This window comes from Stigmatopora argus, chromosome 14 (genome assembly GCF_051989625.1).
Source record: "Stigmatopora argus isolate UIUO_Sarg chromosome 14, RoL_Sarg_1.0, whole genome shotgun sequence".
NCBI classification, from domain to species: domain Eukaryota; kingdom Metazoa; phylum Chordata; class Actinopteri; order Syngnathiformes; family Syngnathidae; genus Stigmatopora; species Stigmatopora argus.
In genome coordinates this window covers 13,607,111-13,625,377 of record NC_135400.1, presented here as the reverse complement: position 1 = coordinate 13,625,377, position 18,267 = coordinate 13,607,111, and the positions used below count along the sequence as shown (strand labels likewise).

Below are 18,267 nucleotides of genomic sequence, written 5' to 3'. Positions count from 1 at the left end.
GCAACAATACTGTATATTATGCCTTTGCAGTCTTAACTATCTTACCTTCTGGAGAATTTGACAGATACCCTTAGAACACAATGAATATGGTAAAAAATAAATATATATATATATAAATAAAATATTTTGCAAAATGTATCATTCCAATAAAGTTGTACTTGTTAAAGATGCTTCTGTGTGCATTTCAAAAATGACCTCAAACTAATGGATGTCTTTCATTGAACCGCAGGTGCAAATGTTCATCATTTTTTTAGGTAAATCCAAAAGACTTAAAAAAAAAAAGATGAACAAAAGCCTCAACTACTGTTTCCATGCATTAAAATCCTGATCCATCGACAAGGACGTCGCTGCAATAATTTGGAATGCTTTACACATCTGCAGGTAAGTTTACAGGTAAAATACTACTTCTCGCACCAGTACTCATGTACTAATAATCCACTAGATGGAGCCCCAAATCTCCCAGTCAAAAACCACAGACGCACAATCTCCTTGAACGCTCGTTTTGAAGCCAATGTGTATGTTTAATATCTTTACATAAATAGTCACAATGGCATAAATGATGTGCAGTCGGTAATCGATTTTTGTGCGCTTTTTTATTTATTGTTTAACCTTAACAACTTGTTTTTTCAATGGTAATATACATGTATGGCCCAGAAGTGGGGTGTGCAACATTGCCCCCTAGCATTTTTGTGTGCGTGTAGCTTTAAATGGCTTTTGTTTTTCAGCAAAATAGCCTCGCTACGCCTTTTCCAAAGACAAGAAAACCCCTGATATTTGTCTGCCCTCCCCTTTTGTGAGCGTCTTTATGTGCCCCCCTTTCACTCGTCGTGCTTGCACATGGGACGCCCCTGGGGGGTGGGGATCGAACTTTTTGGTCGTAAACTGGGCCAGTCCGCCTTCGACGCGCGAGCTGGAGCCGCAAGACCGCTATCTGCGACAGTCAAGCTAGCGTGTCTTAGCCGGAAACGTTATTGCTTTTCATAAAAGAATTGTTGGCATTTCGATGCAAACTAGTGGTGGGAGCTTTATTTTGACACCATACACCGGAAGCGAATTTCTGTTCGACTGGGCTCCTTATCGAGTGCGCGAATGCAATTTTCGCATCTGGCGCGTTAAACCCGGAAGTGAGCTTTTCATAGAAAGCATATATATGAGACTAGATGTCTGATGGTCCAATGATGAGTCAATTGGGAAACATGTCGTCACGTGGCGTCGGACCGCACGCTAAATAGAAACAATGGAACGTGCACTTTGAAATGGCGAACGATTGCTCATTTTTCAATTGGCCGGGTTTATCATAAACGTCAGAAATGCAGAATCTTAACTGGAAAATTATAAACATTCGCACATTTAGCTAAATATCCAGTCCAAATCACAGCCACTGTATTTTCTATTATAAGCAAATCGTTTTTTATATACCTAAAATTCTGTGGATTAAATCACAGGAGTCCTCCGAGGCAAAATCACCCTCAGTAAATTACGCTGCCGACTCCACTTGAGGCATCTAGCCTTCTATATGAGATCAATGGTTTAATTACGTTTTTTATTGGAGTTATCGAACGGCGACCTCGTCTTTTCGACTTTTATTTTACCACGACGACCCGGAAATGCCCGAAAATAGTCGCTTCTTCATTTTCCGAGGGGGCGCGGAGGGTACAAATCTCTAATTTGACCGAAATCTATCATGTCGACCGCCTTGGTCGTGGAATATGCTATTTAATAAGCGTTTGAGGTGTCACAAAACTACAACAATGGCCACTGTTACTTCCAAACGTGCCGTCACATGGCCGGGACAACTTTTGTTGTCCGGCTGGTCCACCTTAAGCGCACGAGACAGACGAAAGCAGCGGCTTTACTGTGAAGGACAAATAAACCAACTGTAACACGGAAGTCGGCCGCGTCTCATTTAACAATAAGAGGCACAGACAATGAAGTCCAAGTCGTAAGTTTTATTTTGACACGTCGCATAGGATGTACGTGCACACATCAAATTCGTGTAGCGACGCAGAAGGGAAAGACGCTAAACGGTAACATTGTCGACCATCTCGGAACGTCATGTGTTATTAAAGACACGTTCTAAGCCTGACGAGATTGCATTTCTGTCCCCGGCTGACTTTTTTTTTTACTTCCCAAACGTAGCTCTACTTTGTTCAACCGGCCGTCGCCGCGTTCTCCATCTTAAGGAGGAACGAGAGGGAAAGGGAGGGTGAAACTTCTGGGAGCTGTAACCCGGCTGGTCCACCTTAAGCGCACGAGCAAGACGCAGGCAAGCGTACGGACGAAGGTTTCCGCTTCTCCGCCGCTGCAACTAACGCACCAGAGAAGAGACTGCCCCCCCCCCCCCACCCCACCCCGCACACCTCTCCGCCTTCCCCCCTTAAAAATAATAACAGGGGGAGAAAAAAAGAAGAGGAAAATGTCCGACGCCAAGTACCGCGAGTGGATACTGGACACTATCGACTCGCTCCGGTCCCGAAAAGCCCGGCCGGACTTGGAGCGAATCTGCCGAATGGTCCGACGTCGCCACGGGTGCGAGCCCGACCAGACGTGCGGAGAGCTGGAGAAGCTCATACGGGAGCAGACGGTTCTCAAAGTCAACTACAAGGGCTCCATTTCATACCGAAACGCCGCCAAGGTTCAGCGGAGGTGCCGCAAGAAGGACGACGCGGTGACGGCGTCTGCGGCGGTGACGGCGTCAGCGTCGGCGTCTACGGCGGCCGTTAACGACGGCGCTCACTCGGACTTGAGCAACGGGGACAGCGCGCTCGGCCCGGCGGACCCGGACGACGAAGACGACGACGATGAGGTAAGTCACGTTTCTTTTATTTCAAACACACACACACACACACAACATGAACAGTGAAGTGGTTCCTTTTACAGGTGGTGGAGCGAACAAAGCACGTTCGTGCTTTTCTCGTTTTGTTTTGGTTTTTTGTTTTTCCACCTAGTGACCCTAAGCATCTTTATTGTGTCTAAGCGGGGAGTGGTTGGCGAGTGTACCCAGAAAAGGAATGCCGCAAACGGGGAGCGGCGGTTGAGCGCTACCGTGGAGGACAGAAAAGGGAGGAGGGGGAGGAGGGAGGAAGCGGGCTGCGCGCGTGCGAACCGAGGAACGTCTTTTTGCCCAACTCCACTTTGCTCAAAAGCCCCCGGAGCCACTCGCGAATGGTTTAGTCGATTGCTTTTGGCCGCAAAAAGCGGCATTTTCAGCTCCAAACGTGGCCCAAACTCGGCATTCGGCGGGGCGGCAGTCAAGCTAGCTTCTGAACACGAATGTAACCCGGATGTAGGAGTTCACATTCTCGTCATCGTCGTAGAAACTAATGGAAGCGTCTTTTACTTTGAAACGGCATTCCGGAAAAACGCGTTTGTTTTCCTTTCTCGTTGTCAAACTGTGACTGCTGTTTTTTAAGTGAAACAAAAATTACAGACGGCAAGGCGCGAGGCGACTATTTTGCAAGTGACATGTGTTAAGACACGTTTTAGGCATGACAATGTTACAAACACCTTCCCCTTACTTCACGTCACTTTAAACCAACTCTCGTTCCAGCGATTTATTGTGTATAAAATGTGCCGCGGTACTGTCATCTGCGTCACTCTTCTTTTTTTAAAAACCGAGGACGCGTGACTAGGCGACGCTTTAAATCGACCCCACGCATCCACTAGCGCCTTGGTATTTTTGTCTCCCATTTCGGTTGAAAAGTGCCCCCATGGAGGGTGTAGTAGTGCAAAACGTCGACGGCAGCACGAAGCCGTTTGCTTTATGCGGCCGTCCGATGTGGGTTAAGCCGCGATCACGTCGAGTTTGTCCTCGTGAGGGCGAAAAAAAAAGCCGACGCAAAACATGTGTGCTTCATCCCGAAGTGCGATCGTGACGTGTCCGAAAACGGAGCGGCCCATTGGAAAAGTAGCTCTGCTTTTCACTTGGCTTTTAAGGCGCTTTTTTCTCTTTCAACTGCCCTGCAGCGCGCACGCACGCGCGCACGCGCACAATGGCGAGACCGTCGAACGGCATGCGCACTTCGAAGGAAATGTGCGCAAAACAAGGGGAAACCGCCTCCCACCGCTCCTTCCTCGCCTCTTTTTCTCTCTTTCTCTCTCCCCCTCGCTTTTCATATCACGATAGGTCAAGCGATGCATGCACCCAACACCAGCAGAATCCCATCGGTGTTCGTGTTTCGAATTCCGTCCGGTCGTCCTTTGCAAGGCGGCTCGTGAAAGTTGCGCTCCGTGACACGCAGCAGTTTCGCACGCTCGCACTCGAACCGCCCCGTGGAAAGACAAAACGTCCCCCCTACGCTTTGCCCTTAGCTTTCTTCATCGAAGTTGTGCTATTCTCGAGTCACTGCTAATGATTTACCACCACAGAGGTCAAATTACGACATGTTTCAGACTCGTACAGTCAGTCAGCCCCCCTCAAAAAACCCACCGTCAACCCACCCCTGCAGTCGTGTCAACAATCTGGGTTGAAAACCGCTGAGGACGGGACACAGGATTTTCTTCTCAGATGTGTACAATGTACAAGATCAGTTGGAATTGCTGTTGTTTTTAGACAGGAAGTGATAGTGACTTGCGTGTATTTTCAAATAAAAAGACAACTTCGTTGTCTAGCCGAAAGTATTTCATAGTGTTTGAACTGCGTCCCGATGGACCATTGGTTAGCGCGTTCGGAGACCTATGTGGCATTTACGTGCTCTCTCTGGGCTTGCGTGGGTTTTATTCGGGTCGTCCAGTTTTCTCCCACACCCCGAAAATATGTAGGTTTGTTGAATCCTGTAAATTTTCCTCTAGGTATGAATGTGTGCATGTCCTTGCGCCCTGCGATTGGCTAACTGCCCATTTTCCAGATTATTTTGAACTATCCCTGCCAACCTTCCCAATTTTAAGGGATTGGACGTCTATCTCTGTCAATATAACTGAAGGCTTAAAATACAGGATTGAATATAAGACGGTTGTAACTTTTCCAGGCCGATACCTCCATGGCCATGGACACGGACAGCAACCTGGACGAAGGCGACGAGAGCCGGGACGGCCAAGACGGACCCTCCACCGGCTCCGCCGGCGCTTCCCGAGCGGCGTCCGCCCCCTGCTCGCCGTCTCACGCTCGCCCCGGGCTCGTCCCCGGTCCCGGTAGCGGTCCGGGCTGCGTGCCCTCCGCCCAAATGGCGGTCGGCAGGCCCAGTTCGTTGCCCCCTCCGAGTCCCAAGACCCCCACACACCACGACTGGGCCAACGGGGTTGCCGGTTGCACGCCGGAGCGCCAGGAACAGACCACGACCACGCACATAGATAAAGGTAGGACAGCGACATGGACGTTTCGCTAACCTTGGCTAACGTTGACATTCTTCCCTTACAGTCCGCCCCGCGTCCGTCTTTCCAAGCGCCCCCAAGAACGACGGCAAGGACGAGGACAAGATGGCCGACGGCGGCCCCCACTCAGACCAGCTGGTGCCGGATTACGCCGCGCAACTGGTAAGGGCATTCGTCCCGGGGTCCCGTCCGTGGCGTCTTCCGACCCCGCGCTAACGTTTGGTTGGTTCCGTCCCGCAGGAACGGAACGGCGACTCGGCGGATGTTCGAGCGCAGAGTTTGTCGTCAGAAGACGGTGGGTTTGCCGTCATTTTGAACATCCTTTCTGGACCTCTTTAAATGACATTTCCCCCTTTTTTTCCACCCTATCTATTTTAACTTTTTAATCCGGGTTCAATTCCCACATGGTGTAGAACATGTGTCAAAGTGGCGGCCCGGGGGCCAAATCTGGCCCGCCGCATCATTTTGTGTGGCCCGGGAAAGTAAATCATGAGTGCCGACTTTCTGTTTTAGGATCAAATTAAAATGAAGAGTATAGATGTTGTTAGACATTAATTGTTAGATGAGATAATACATAGTTTTAGGCGTTGGAGTCAGATGCTAAAACTTAACATCTAACAATGTACATTAAATTTCCTGATTTTCCTCCTTTTAAATCAATAATTGTAATTTTTTGATCATTTTTTTCAGTTTTTAGTTCAAAAATCATGTTATAAAATCTAAAAAATATATTTAAAAAAGCTAAAATAAACATTGTTTTAGATCTATAAAAAACTGAATATTCAGGGATTTTAATCTAGTTCTTTTAAAACATTTATTAAAAAATAATAATCTAAATATTGTATCTAAAATGGTCCGGCCCACATGAAATCGAGTTGACGTTAACGCGGCCCGCGAACCCCTGGTGTAGAATTTTCTTTTATCAAGGCATATTGTTGGATTCCAATTCTAGCCATTTTATAGCAACAATGTAAAGCTCTGATTAATGTAACAGACGTGAGTCGATTTGTGGCAAAATAATCATCAATTATTCATTCTACTATAGCAAAAATGCTTTGGACCAGCCTTACTAAGAACAACGTCTTTTGTCAACAGGTACTGGAAAGAAGAGCACAGCCACGCTGTCCTCCTTCGCACAAGCCGAGAGCGTCCACGTAAACGGAGACAACAAGAGCGACGACCTGTGAGTTGTGGGGCGCTTTTCTACAAAATATGTGCAAAGACGCAGGGTAGCAAAATGTTTGTCTGCCGTGTTCACAGCTCGCTGAAAAAGGAGAAGATGAGTCAGAATTTGCTGCGCTGGACGGTGGCCGACGTTGCCAGTTATTTTGCCGAAGCCGGTTTTCCGGAGCAGGCGTTGGCGTTCAGGACGCAGGTGGGTTCCTTAATCTTGATTTCAGAGCCTAACTCAAGTAAAAAATTATTAATCCCCGGAATAAGTAGTCACAAATGGCCTTGTTTGAATTTTTATTTTTTTTTTGAATATAGAAATATGGCATTTTTTTCAAAAGTGCATGATCAATTATCTTTATTAATGAAATATTTTAAATACTAATTCTGTTTTTTTTATTATTATATTTCCTTGTAGGAGGTGACAATATAATTTAAACTGTTTGTAAAAATAAAAGATGTTTTTAATTTCTTATACATCAAGGAAATGGTAGGAAAGTATTTTAAATATTAAAAAGTAATGTTTTTTAAAAATATTTTGGCCATCATTTAGTATTTCAAAATAATGAAACACTATCATATTTTTTTTAGAAATGTAATTTATTACAGTTGCAGTTTTAGGGAAAAATACAAACCTTATTTATTTTAAAATCCTAAATATAAATGATCCTCTTTAATCATTACAACACAAATTCATATTATACATTAGCACGTGAGAGTTCAAATAGATTGCCATCATTTTTTTGCAACCCCCAAAAACACCGACAACAAAGTCTTTCAATGCCATTGATAAAAAACGCCTGCAGCTCCAGAGCCGCATTTGGCTCTCATCATTCTTTTGCTGCCAACCAAAATGTGTGGTTTATTCCACTCTAACCACACCATCCAATAAAAACCTAGAGAAGATGCCATTACGCAAAAGGCTAACGCTAATTCCCCATCTCGCGTCCGTTCGCAGGAAATCGACGGCAAGTCGCTCCTCCTCCTGCAGCGTAGCGACGTGCTAACCGGCCTGTCCATCCGACTGGGCCCCGCCCTCAAAATCTACGAGCGCCACATCAAGGTCCTGCAGAGGAGCCACTTCCTGGAATGCGACGACCTCTGATGGATTCCGCGGGGGGGAATAAACCCAGAACTCTTCCAGTCAAGTCTCGCCACGCCGTCATCACATTTGATGACTCTCGGAGGAAGGAAAAACAAACAAACAATCATCCTACCTCCTCATTTCACCTGTGCAAAAAAAGGAGCAGTGTCCCTTTAAGGAAAGCCAGACCTGACCTTCCCGTGGACTCGCTCTTCCGAATATTCCCACAAAAGTCCGACAAAACAAGCGTTCCGTGTTCATTTCTCGTTCTTTACCTCAACGGTTTGCGCGGTGAGCGGCGACACGCAGTCGATAAACAAAACGAAAGAGAGAAAAAAAGCCATTTGGGGGTTTTAGGTCTAGGCGGTGGACCACGTTTGCAGTGTTAAGTTTTCTGCCGCTCTGTCCTTGTGTCGTGATACCTGTCAATCATTTGAAGTGTAGAACATTCCATTAGATGGGGTCCCTTTTTTTTTTGGTTTTGTACCGACCGCGTCATGCTTCTAATAAGTCGCGAATAAAGCTCAAACCTATGTTTTTTCCTGTTTAATTTGGGCTTGGAAAAGCACGTTATTATGGTATTAATTGGTGTAAAAAAAAATCGGGTCCTGTCTGAGCGCAATCACAAAAGGCATGGTAATTTCAGTATTTTGCCAAAATTCCCTCTGAAAATTCTCACTTGGACACATTTTCATCAGTAATTTTAATTACACAAATAGTCAAAACTCGTGAGTACGCAGGGGTGGAGCTTGGGGTGGTGGCGGTTGCGCTCGGGGCCCCTGTTTGTGGGTGTAAAGGGGTGTGCTTGGGTGGGGGGATAGTGTCAAACTAATGTGCCGCCACTGACTGAATGTGTTGGGGAAAACCTGGACCAGAGTAGTGGGAGACTGACATTTAGAAACACTTTGAATGCTAAGCTAAATTAGCCAAATCTTTTGAAATTAAGACTTTAAAGCAGCCGTCCATCTCGCTGGAGTGCACGGACAGGCCACGCAAACGGGCCGAAGAACTGTTATAAAAGAGACACAAGATGCTAATCAGAAATGTTTTTTGTTTTGTTTTGTTTTTGCAGTCCCACGACGACTCAGAGAGAAATGGCCCCCAATCGGAAAATGGACGGACGGAGCTTTTTAAAGGACGAACGGCAAGATGGCCGAACGTAGGGTGGGATAATCCTTGAACTCCTTCAGGTAGCCGCGGTGTTTGCCTCGGGCCCAAACGCTCATTTGCACGAAGCTGGCTAGCGTGAAGAGAGCCACGGGCACGCACTGGGTCATCACGCTCAAGCCCAGCCAGGAGCCCACCTGGATGCACACAAATATGGCGGTAATTGAATTGAATATTCAACTTTATTGTCATTATACAAGCATAATGAAATTTCAAGCTTCACCATAAAGTGCACACATAAATAAGTACTCCTAAATAAAGTTATATGCAATAAAAAATGAAGTGAGGTAAATATACACTATTTACCTCACTTCATTTTTTTATTGGATTTTATCTATATATATTAGTACAATTTTTTTAAAAAAAATTCTAGGTTTAAAATGCACACATTTCCTTCCATGCAGTCTCTATAACGTGTTATTCAATTGTTAACCACTGGATGGCAGTAATGGAATTAGACAGTCAAGCTAATTTAACGAAAGGAGAGAAAGCTAATTAAGCTAGCTGCTAGTTAGTTTGCAGTCATGGTGAAGAGAAGTCGCTATCTTTTTAATTTTAGCTTTTTTTAAGTTGTGGAAACTGCAGTGAAGATTCTTTCATAACTGACATCTTTGGAAATGAATAATGATGTATCTTATCAGTAAGTTTACTGGTTTTTCAATACATTTGCCTATTGTTGCTCTCCAGTGGAGAAGAGAAAACAAGCTAGCAGTCAGTTTTTACCTCATATGTGTAGTTTGGACAAGACACGAGCCAGAAAATCCACGTGAAAGGATTCTTTGTTGGGTAAGGAAATTTCTTCACTTTTGAGCCTGAGTAGACAAAAAATATTAACATATTCTCCGCTTTTAAACATATAATACAGTCTGAATACCTGGTTGTTTTAGATTACGAAGCGTGACGTGGATGGAGAAATTCCCAAGTTGGCAAAACTGCAGGAATACAAATGAGACATCATTTTGACTTTGTTGTTTACAGATTCCACGTTTGTGTTAAACCTACCAAGAAAGTGTAAAGTCCGACATTCACCTGCTGCTGCCCGTAAACTGAAAAAAAAGATGGCCTCCCATTATCCACTACAAATCAAAGTGAGTATAAACAAAGGCGGCACTTATACGTGGCGGCGTGTAGAGCGGGTGGTTGATGTAGTATGCCATCCAGGCCGCGGCACACCAATAAAACCCACAATTCTGGAAAAAAATGGGTTTTTTTTAGCTCAGAAAATGCAAAATAGGTAAGGAAATAATCTCTAAATCTGCATCTGAAGGTGAGTTAAGTAGGCAGAACAAACATACGTTAAAGTAAAAGTAATACTATGGAGTATAACTGGCTAAATAGGCAACTTAAAAGGCTGTCAGTGGGCAGAAAGGAAAAAAACATGGAAAAAGGGGCAGAAAATACTGTAATTAAAAAAAAAAGAACGTACACACTTAAAGATCACAAGTTTTGAGGCAAAGTGTATTAAAAAAAATCACCTTGAAGATGTTCCGTAAAGGCATCGTCCCATGTGAGATGCGGTGGACAAACATTGTCTCCAGAATCCTTTTGATGTAATGTAAAGAGTGACAGATGCAAGCGGAACTGCAAAAAAAATGGACATTTTCATATTTTACAGGTCTTGATTATATCTGACAAAAAGTGGGAGAAGTAAGAAGAGCTGACACTGACTGAACGACCCAATTCTCGCTGGTGGTGAAGTCATATTTCGTCGCATAGATGAAGGCGAGTCGAAAGTAGAACATTAAGTAGATGACCAGCGGACCCACGCATTCGGCGAGGAACACCTAAATCGTGCAAGAAAATTGGATTTTAGTTTTTTTTTAGTATGCAAGTCAAAAATAATTGAAAAAAACAGCTTTTACAGAGAAAGGACTTCTCGTCTAAAGTCCTTATTTGGAAACTTGTGTACATTTTGATCTTTATTAGGTTTTGTCGCCACAAAATCTTCATTTTGAGTGGACTGACTCACGTCCACTCCTTGAAGTATTTATCGAATTTGACGAAACACCACCCCCTAACGTCTTTTAAATCTGTCAATCTCCGAAGGGTCGCCGCACGTAATAAAGCAGCGCTGACGTGAGTGTACGTAGACGGCGGAAACGCGGGTGAGGGAGACGAGACCCTGGGGGGAGGGGAGGGGGGATAAACACCTTGGGGTGAAATGAGGCCATGAGATTAGATGTCCTACTGCAGGAGCTGAGAGGAAAACAAACGAGTGCCAATGGCTGTTTAGCAGCACACCCTGTGTGTGCTTGTCCGTCTATGTGTGTGTGTGTGTGTGTTGCAAACTCACAGTCCCCCATGTGAGTTGCGGTCCAAGGTCGCTGAAGTAGAAGCTGGTCGTCGTTCCCACAGGAAGCGTTTGAAGTATTTCGTCATCCTTGAGACACTTGGTCTCTGTTTTAAAAAAAAAAGATCCCATCAAGAGCTATCTGGAGATCACATGACCTACTATTATATACATAGTACGAGCTAGTACGCCTACTTGGATCCAAGCGTAGGGACTGTCTGGCTGGGTACCATTTCTTATCTGTACAAATGAATGCAAGCGCTGGTAAAATATCCCAATTTTATCATTTTCTTCATTTTTTATTTATTTTTTTAAGATACGTACGTACATGATTTGTGAAACAGGGCCTTGATATCCAAGATGGTTGCAGTGGGCTCCACCTGCATCCACAAAAAAATAGTGTTAAGCATTGTAGTATAACATTAGAACTTCTTAAATGTTTTGGATTGACTTGATGACAACACTACTTGATTTTAGCTTAGTCAGATTTTTTTTTTTAATTCAGAGTCCCAGCCTTTTTATTTTTTTTGGGCTTGTAGTGATCAATTTCTCAAAGTCTTGTTAACAATAACATACCTGTCAACCTCTGCCGATAACTGCCCTTATAAATGATTATGATTCCCCTTACAAACCCCCAAAAACCTTACAAACACCGTACGACTCGTACGAGTCGTACGGTGTTTGTAAGGTTTTTTGGGGGTTTGTAAGGGGAATCATAATCATTTATAAGGGCAGTTATCGGCAGAGGTTGACAGGTATGGAATAAGTCTCTTCTTCTAGTCTACAGTTCCTCAAATGTTTCTTCCCTCACCTCAAGGACTTTTCAACCCACTCCATTTCTACCGTGACATCGCATTTAGCCCCCGGCAGTTTGTTCAAAACGACACGCCGAGCTCAAACATGAAAGCCAGTCGGCGAGATGCCGACGGGAACCGACAACATGCTCCGCATTCCCTCGCTGTTTTATTTCTATTGGACATCCGAGCGACTCCTCCAAAAATATTCTCATCTTCTAATTCTAAAATAACTCACCTTATCCAGCAGAAGCAGCTTCTCCTTGGTCTTCACGTCCACGATCTCCACCTCGAAGTAAACGATCCTCTTGGGCTTCTTGGGTGGTTTGGGCCTGGGCCTGGATGAAGACTTCTTCTCGTTCTCCGTACCGTTCGCACTCTTGGCCTCTAAGGCGAGGACGTCCATGATTCACACGACCTGGTCCGCGGGGTCCGGCGCTCGTGGCCTTTGGCCCGTGGAAAGAAAAAAAAAATGCCTGGAAGATGTGGCGCTACGCAAGAACGCGAGACTGGAGCTCACCTGAATAACTGGGACGGCGGCAGCGCCCGTCCTGCCGGGCAGAGGCGCTGAAGACGAAATCGGAGCTCGGCAAGACATAATCCACAGAGCGCCATTCGCGGGGCTAAATATAAGCCGCCCGATTTGCTCTTCGCACAGCAGCTCGGCCGTAACCTTGGAACGACGCGCGCGGTGCGCGGTCGAGCCGGCGACAAATACCGACGTGTGATCCTTGGACGCGGGTCAACTGTCTACTACTTTAGAAGACACTGCTCCTGCCTTTCACCGTTCTGGCTTTAGCAGACCTGCTTAAAGTCTGATCTGGTGAAAGGATGGATGACATGTCAACACCCACCAACACACTTTTTTTTTCTCCCGCCTGTAAGCCCGAGACCACCTGTTTAACTATTATTTCCTACTTCTGACCTCAAGTGTTCTATGAATGATGTCCTCTATGGCTATTGGTAATTCCCCTTGGAAGCAACTAAAGATGTCCAGCAGATGTTATATGATTAAAGTATTCTCATAGTCTTTTGATTGTTTTATTGTATTTGGAAAGCTGGAATTCACATGAAGAAATAAATGGACTGACATTCCCTATCAGACTACCACGTCCGATCCATTTGAACTTGACGTCGTCATACTCATGTTTTTGCAATGGGGTCATTGAATTGTAGACATCAAATGGCTTTTAAAACCGGAATGAAAGCTTTTTTATGAGTTTATCCCTAGCAGACGACTAGTAATCCATTAGAACAAGAAACGAACGTGTGTTCATTGGCTGCGAACCCTTCCACTTTAAATTATTTCGCTGTCAATGGAAGCCAATGAGCTAATGGCAGATTTTTGTTGGTAATAGAGAAGTTGAGCCCACTTCCTGTTTCGCACACAAACTCGGAAGTAACAGGAGGGAATCATCTCAATCCGCGCTCATCCAATAGAGTCTGAAACACCAGCTTCTTCCAGAAGTTTCTTTCCTGCGGTTGGCTGTCTGCCTGTCCTGGGCGACCCCGGGACGTCGCCTCGGTTCGGCTCAGCTCATTCGTACCCCCATTCAACCGGCACATATGACGCCTGGTGCTCGTTCAGACCGGGTGATACTTTTCGCCCCGACTTTGGCGTGAGGCGGACATTCGGTTCGCGTGTCCAGTTCAGCCGGCCCTCTCCCTGTAGCTAGCCGGGTAGCTAGCTGTCAAACGAGCGCCGCTGAGACACGTGAGCGAGGTGGCGACTGCTCCATTTGGAATGTCCATTTTTATGCGTGGGTGAAAAGTGAGTGGTCGCCGTGATGGGGAAAGACTACTACAAGGTGTTGGGAATAGCCAAGGGCGCGTCAGAAGACGAAATCAAGAAGGCGTACCGGAAGCAGGCCCTCCGCTTTCACCCGGACAAAAACAAGTCGGTCGGCGCCGAGGACAAATTTAAGGAGATAGCAGAAGCCTACGACGTCCTCAGTGACGCCAAGAAAAAGGATATTTACGACCGTTATGGCGAAGAAGGTAAGTGTCTTGTTTTCAACGAATGAGACCCAAAACTGAATGTGTTGCTTCTGCTGCTGCATGGCTGCAGCTGACCAACCGAACTTTCCAGAAAGAGGCAGAAGCCAAGCGAAAATGTTGTTGTTTGACCTGACAAATTGATGTAAAAGCATTTATTCGTCTCTTTGGCTAACATAAATTGTCACTTTTCATGCACTGGAAATAACGCGTGACAGCAGATGACGTCATCACTATACTATGGATGAATGAGAGCCAACGCAAAAGTCGGCCATTTTGTTACAAATCTATATATTTTCTATTAGAATCCGTGTAGGAAATCCTTATGTGAAACGACACACTCTGCTGGGAGTACACCAGCTATGGCAACATACATTATTTTATTATTATTATTTTCAATATATGCTACACTCCGTGATTATATTCATATTTATGTTATGACACTCTTGTGAATAATATATTTTAGTAGCCTCGACATTTTCATGCTTGACTGACAGTCTGATGTTTGACTGACTGATTGCTTGAGCAATGCCAGTCTATCTAAAATACTCTCATTTGATTGGCTAAAATAGTTGTGGCATTCAAAAGTGTCTGTTCAAAGCAATTTAGTTCAAATAGCAATTAATCATTTCATGCTAACAAAAAGCAAGGTGGCAGAACTGGTTATGACGGCTTTGTTTCCTATTTCAGGCCTTAAGGGTTCCACCGGCGGCGGTGGCGGCGGCCATGGCGGCCACGGCGGCTCACCGTACAACTACACCTTCCACGGCGACCCCCACGCCATGTTCGCCGAGTTCTTCGGAGGCCGCAGCCCTTTCGACCACTTCTTCCCCCAAAACGGCGGCGGCATGGACGACGCCGTTGACCCCGCCGACCCCTTCGCCGGCTTTGGGATGGGCGGCTTCCACCGGCCCTTCAAATCCCACCCGGGCGGCCCCCGCGTGGCCCGCGAGAAACAGAAGGACCCGCCGGTGGTGCACGAGCTGAAGGTGAGCCTGGAGGAGGTGTTCGCCGGCTGCACTAAGAAGATGAAGATCTCCCGCAAGAGACTGAACCCCGACGGCCGCACCATGCGCAGCGAGGACAAGATTCTGTCGGTGGACATCAAACGCGGCTGGAAAGAGGGAACCAAGATCACCTTCCCGCGCGAGGGCGACGAGACCCCCTCCAACATTCCCGCCGATGTGGTGTTTGTCGTCAAAGACAAGCCTCACCCCGTGTTTAGGAGGGAGGGCTCCGACATTGTTTACCCTGCTAAAATATCACTCAGAGACGTAAGTATGGTAACAGTACTTCTGCCATTTTTAATAGATTTATTGTTATTTTTTAATTAAAAAAATATTTTACTTCTTTTGTTGAAAAATTCATCAACTGTGGACAAAATATGATGTCCTCACATGTGGACACCAGGTCTCAATTATAATTATCTGGATATATTAATATAAATTATTATTGTTAATTCATTCATTCGTTAATCAAATTGTAATGAAATTAAGAAAGACAAAAAGCATGCTTAATTTAAATAAATAATTATAATTTTACATGATTTAACTCAGGGGTGTCAGACTCAGTTTGGTTCGCGGGCCGCATTAACGTCAACTCGATTTCATGTGGGCCGGACCATTTTAGATATAATATTTAGATTTTTTTAATATAAATGGATTAAAAGCCCTGAATATTCAGTTTTTTATAGATCTAAAACAATGTTTATTTTAGCTTTTTAAAATATATTTTTAGATTTTACAACATGATTTTTGAACTAAAAACACAGAAAAAATGGATTAAAAAATTCCAATTATTGATTTAAAAGGGGGAAAATCAGGAAATTTAGTATACATCTGTACTCTTCATTTTAATTTGATCCTAAAATAGAAAGTCGGCACTCATGATTTACTTTTCTGGGCCACACAAAATGATGCAGCGGGCCAGATTTGGCCCCCGGGCCGCCACTTTGACACATGTGATTTAACTCATTGCCTGCAATGGACAACAAGAGATGTCCGATTAATTTAAACTAGAAGTTGCTATGAATGCTTATGTTTCATTGCCACTGACGACTCTAGACGTCCAATCCATTTGGACCGGGAGGGCTAATAACGAGCATTCGCTGCCAACCTCTCCCTATTTAAACAGATTGGACGTCTAACGCCTTCGGTGAACACCCCCAAAAATGTTTTGTGTCAGCTTTCGGGTTCATTTGTTGGCGGTATGTCTGTGTTCAGGCACTGTGTGGGTGCACGGTGAGCGCCCCCACGCTGGACGGGCGCACCATCACCTTGACGTCGCGGGACGTGGTCAAGCCGGGCACCAAGAAGCGCATCGCCGGCGAGGGCCTGCCGCTCTCCAAGTGGCCCGAAAAGCGTGGAGACATGATCCTGGACTTCTGCGTCAAGTTCCCGGACAAGCTGGGCCAAAACACTCGTGAGGCACTCAGGCAGGTTCTCCCGCCGTGACCCATCCCCCCAAACTCCCCCCCGCGTCGTTCTTCAGGGTGCTCTTACTTTGGTTTACTTTGAAACGGGCTCTAAGAAACCCCCCTCAGGGCTGCTTTGGCTTCAGTTTGAAGACCAAAATCGGCTACAATGTCTTAACGCAAGACGGGAAATGTGACTCGAGTTTTTAAATCCTCGTTGAAGGACGAAAGCAGCGTTTTCATTTTTTTGGGGGGGTTAAGAGTGAAGCGACACTGCTTGGAATTTTAGATTGCTTCAAAGCACAGACTAATAACTAAGAGTGAAACTCGGTAATGGTAGTCATGAGGTTGCCCTTGACAACAAAACAAAAAAAATGGCAGTCTTAATATTGCGAGGCAAATGGTGTTATTTTACAACCAAAAGTTTTCATTAGCTGAGGGCTAAATGAGTTTTGCTGATTTTACGACCACCTGACCGGAAGGTCCCCATTTCAAATGGGTGGATCTGTGACGTTACACTGCACCTTACTATGCAAGTTCCCACCCACTTTGTGCTTCCTACGCATTCACTCGCCAGTAAGCGCAAGATTTTTTTTTTTTCCCGACTATGTAGTGTTGATTAGGGCTGGGCGGTTTTAGGATCGGAAGCATCGATCAAAGGGGGGAAAAAAGTAGTTGGATCTTGCTCGTTTGCCGTTTTATTTCTAAATAAATAACATGGTGCTGATTAAAACGTGGCTAGCTAGTCTGGAATCTTTTGAACAGTCTTTCTTGGTATTTATTACACTTCAATGAAGGTGAACTGTAAAACTAAACGTGCATAACAAGGAAAGTTACACTTGACTGACAATAAAATATCAAAGTTCGTTCTGCAAAAGCTAGCGTAATGCTAAAATACAACAAACTACACCGTTTGAGCTTTGACGGGAAATTTGCCTTGGAATACAGAATAAATATCAACGCGCAAATGCCGTAAAATTTCTTGTGACAGACGAGAAATATCCCAACACTCGTAGAAATGTCGTTTTTGTTCGTGGACTAAAAACAAGCCAGATCAACTATCAAAAAAAGCGAGAACATTCTTCCACTAGTTCTCTTCAAAGTGCTGCCTCCCAGTGGACAATATGGGCACTCCTCTAAAGGCTCTTTTTTAGTGTATAAATTACTGTAAATGCAATGATGTGGGATTTTATTTTTCTAAAATCTTGTTTTAATTGAATTTGCATGTTGGCAATTTTGAGTTATTAAGGAAAATGCACGATTCAAAGAATTAGTAAAGTTAATTTAAAAAAAAATCATTTCTTAAGGGGTGTCTTAATTATCCCTTAAGTGGATGATACTTTTTATTATTATTATTATTATTATTATTGTCTACCTCCTAAAATACCATAATTTGTGATCCATAGTTATTTTTTTACAACCTTTCATTGTTGAACACTTTATTTATGACAGATATCTATCTATATTTGAATGAAGTTTGCAAGAGGCAGAATATTCAGTTGTCACTTTTACTTCATATGTGAATAAAATGTTTACGCTCTAGTTTCTTATATTGTCGTGGCAGAATCTTGAAAACTACTAGTACAAAAATAGATAAAAGTATTTTTTTTGGCAGATCGCCCAGCCCGAGTTGTAATATTTACCAGACAAAATGTTGGTGATAATTCCGTTTTAGTTAGGAAACGCAAAGGTTTTTCTTTACGTGCCAAACGTTCGACATGTGTGGACTAGGAAGTTGTTTTTAATATATTGTGTTATGTCATTAAAGCACTTGTTTGACTTTTTTTGGGGTCACTTCTAATTTGGGTCCCAAACTCACTATTAATGGACATGAATCAATTTATTGCTGTGTGGATTTGGATTGGCACCATCGACATGACCACCTGATTTAATTGTAATGCATTTTCTTAAATTACACCATGTGAACTTGAGCAGGTTTGTTTTATTGCGTTCACAAACGTTTTCTTTTCTTATGGGATACATGAAGAATTCATAGACCAGACGACTGCAAGAAATAAATAGTCTCGTTCCCTCTTTACGTCAT

The 18,267-nt window shown here is 44.4% G+C and overlaps 3 protein-coding genes and 1 long non-coding RNA gene across 8 annotated transcripts; 3 read left to right on the top strand and 1 right to left on the bottom strand.

Annotated features, from left to right (window-relative positions):
• The first annotated feature begins 251 nt into the window (after positions 1 to 251).
• samd1a (sterile alpha motif domain containing 1a) lies at positions 252 to 8,097 on the top strand. Of its 3 annotated transcripts, none has more exons than XM_077618281.1 (8): positions 252 to 381; positions 2,140 to 2,806; positions 4,968 to 5,295; positions 5,357 to 5,472; positions 5,551 to 5,605; positions 6,406 to 6,493; positions 6,571 to 6,685; positions 7,439 to 8,097. In XM_077618281.1, exons 2-8 carry the CDS (start codon positions 2,417 to 2,419, stop codon positions 7,583 to 7,585), a joined length of 1,239 nt encoding a protein of 412 aa, XP_077474407.1. In that variant the 5' UTR covers positions 252 to 381; positions 2,140 to 2,416; the 3' UTR covers positions 7,586 to 8,097. The 3 variants fall into 3 exon arrangements, with proteins under 3 accessions (XP_077474407.1, XP_077474406.1, XP_077474405.1); XM_077618280.1 differs by lacking the exon at positions 252 to 381 and adding an exon at positions 1,524 to 2,027; XM_077618279.1 differs by lacking the exon at positions 252 to 381 and having other exon boundaries at positions 2,034 to 2,806.
• On the bottom strand, positions 7,157 to 13,822 carry LOC144088067 (very-long-chain enoyl-CoA reductase-like). The gene is made up of 12 exons (XM_077618282.1): positions 12,336 to 13,822; positions 12,054 to 12,261; positions 11,350 to 11,401; positions 11,217 to 11,261; positions 11,025 to 11,128; positions 10,400 to 10,515; positions 10,207 to 10,312; positions 9,849 to 9,921; positions 9,734 to 9,777; positions 9,606 to 9,663; positions 9,455 to 9,543; positions 7,157 to 8,868 (listed from the first exon to the last, which is right to left on the bottom strand). Exons 2-12 carry the CDS (start codon positions 12,219 to 12,221, stop codon positions 8,695 to 8,697), a joined length of 1,029 nt encoding a protein of 342 aa, XP_077474408.1. The 5' UTR covers positions 12,222 to 12,261; positions 12,336 to 13,822; the 3' UTR covers positions 7,157 to 8,694.
• Positions 9,097 to 12,911, top strand: LOC144088070 (uncharacterized). 3 transcript variants are annotated; one of them, XR_013304799.1, is made up of 3 exons: positions 9,097 to 9,517; positions 9,710 to 9,819; positions 12,063 to 12,911. It is a non-coding gene; the product is annotated as an uncharacterized LOC144088070 (long non-coding RNA). The 3 variants fall into 3 exon arrangements; XR_013304797.1 differs by having other exon boundaries at positions 11,839 to 12,911; XR_013304798.1 differs by lacking the exon at positions 12,063 to 12,911 and adding an exon at positions 10,347 to 10,835.
• Positions 13,199 to 18,261, top strand: LOC144088068 (dnaJ homolog subfamily B member 1-like). Its single transcript, XM_077618283.1, has 3 exons — positions 13,199 to 13,813; positions 14,501 to 15,084; positions 16,033 to 18,261. Exons 1-3 carry the CDS (start codon positions 13,603 to 13,605, stop codon positions 16,261 to 16,263), a joined length of 1,026 nt encoding a protein of 341 aa, XP_077474409.1. The 5' UTR covers positions 13,199 to 13,602; the 3' UTR covers positions 16,264 to 18,261.
• Positions 18,262 to 18,267: the final 6 nt, after the last annotated feature.

Bases quoted from the DNA above. Each gene is read 5' to 3' on its own strand.
- samd1a (XM_077618281.1), top strand. From the start codon at position 2,417: ATGTCCGACGCCAAGTACCGCGAGTGGATACTGGACACTATCGACTCG. The intron at 5,473-5,550 runs GTAAGGGCATTC...TCCGTCCCGCAG, and splicing joins CGGATTACGCCGCGCAACTG to GAACGGAACGGCGACTCGGC. The intron at 6,686-7,438 runs GTGGGTTCCTTA...GTCCGTTCGCAG, and splicing joins CGTTGGCGTTCAGGACGCAG to GAAATCGACGGCAAGTCGCT.
- LOC144088067 (XM_077618282.1), bottom strand. From the start codon at position 12,221: ATGGACGTCCTCGCCTTAGAGGCCAAGAGTGCGAACGGTACGGAGAAC. The intron at 10,313-10,399 runs GTCAGTGTCAGC...TTTTTTTTGCAG, and splicing joins AGCGAGAATTGGGTCGTTCA to TTCCGCTTGCATCTGTCACT. The intron at 8,869-9,454 runs GTAAAAACTGAC...GTGTGCATCCAG, and splicing joins GTCCAAACTACACATATGAG to GTGGGCTCCTGGCTGGGCTT.
- LOC144088068 (XM_077618283.1), top strand. From the start codon at position 13,603: ATGGGGAAAGACTACTACAAGGTGTTGGGAATAGCCAAGGGCGCGTCA. The intron at 13,814-14,500 runs GTAAGTGTCTTG...TTCCTATTTCAG, and splicing joins CGACCGTTATGGCGAAGAAG to GCCTTAAGGGTTCCACCGGC. The intron at 15,085-16,032 runs GTAAGTATGGTA...GTCTGTGTTCAG, and splicing joins CTAAAATATCACTCAGAGAC to GCACTGTGTGGGTGCACGGT.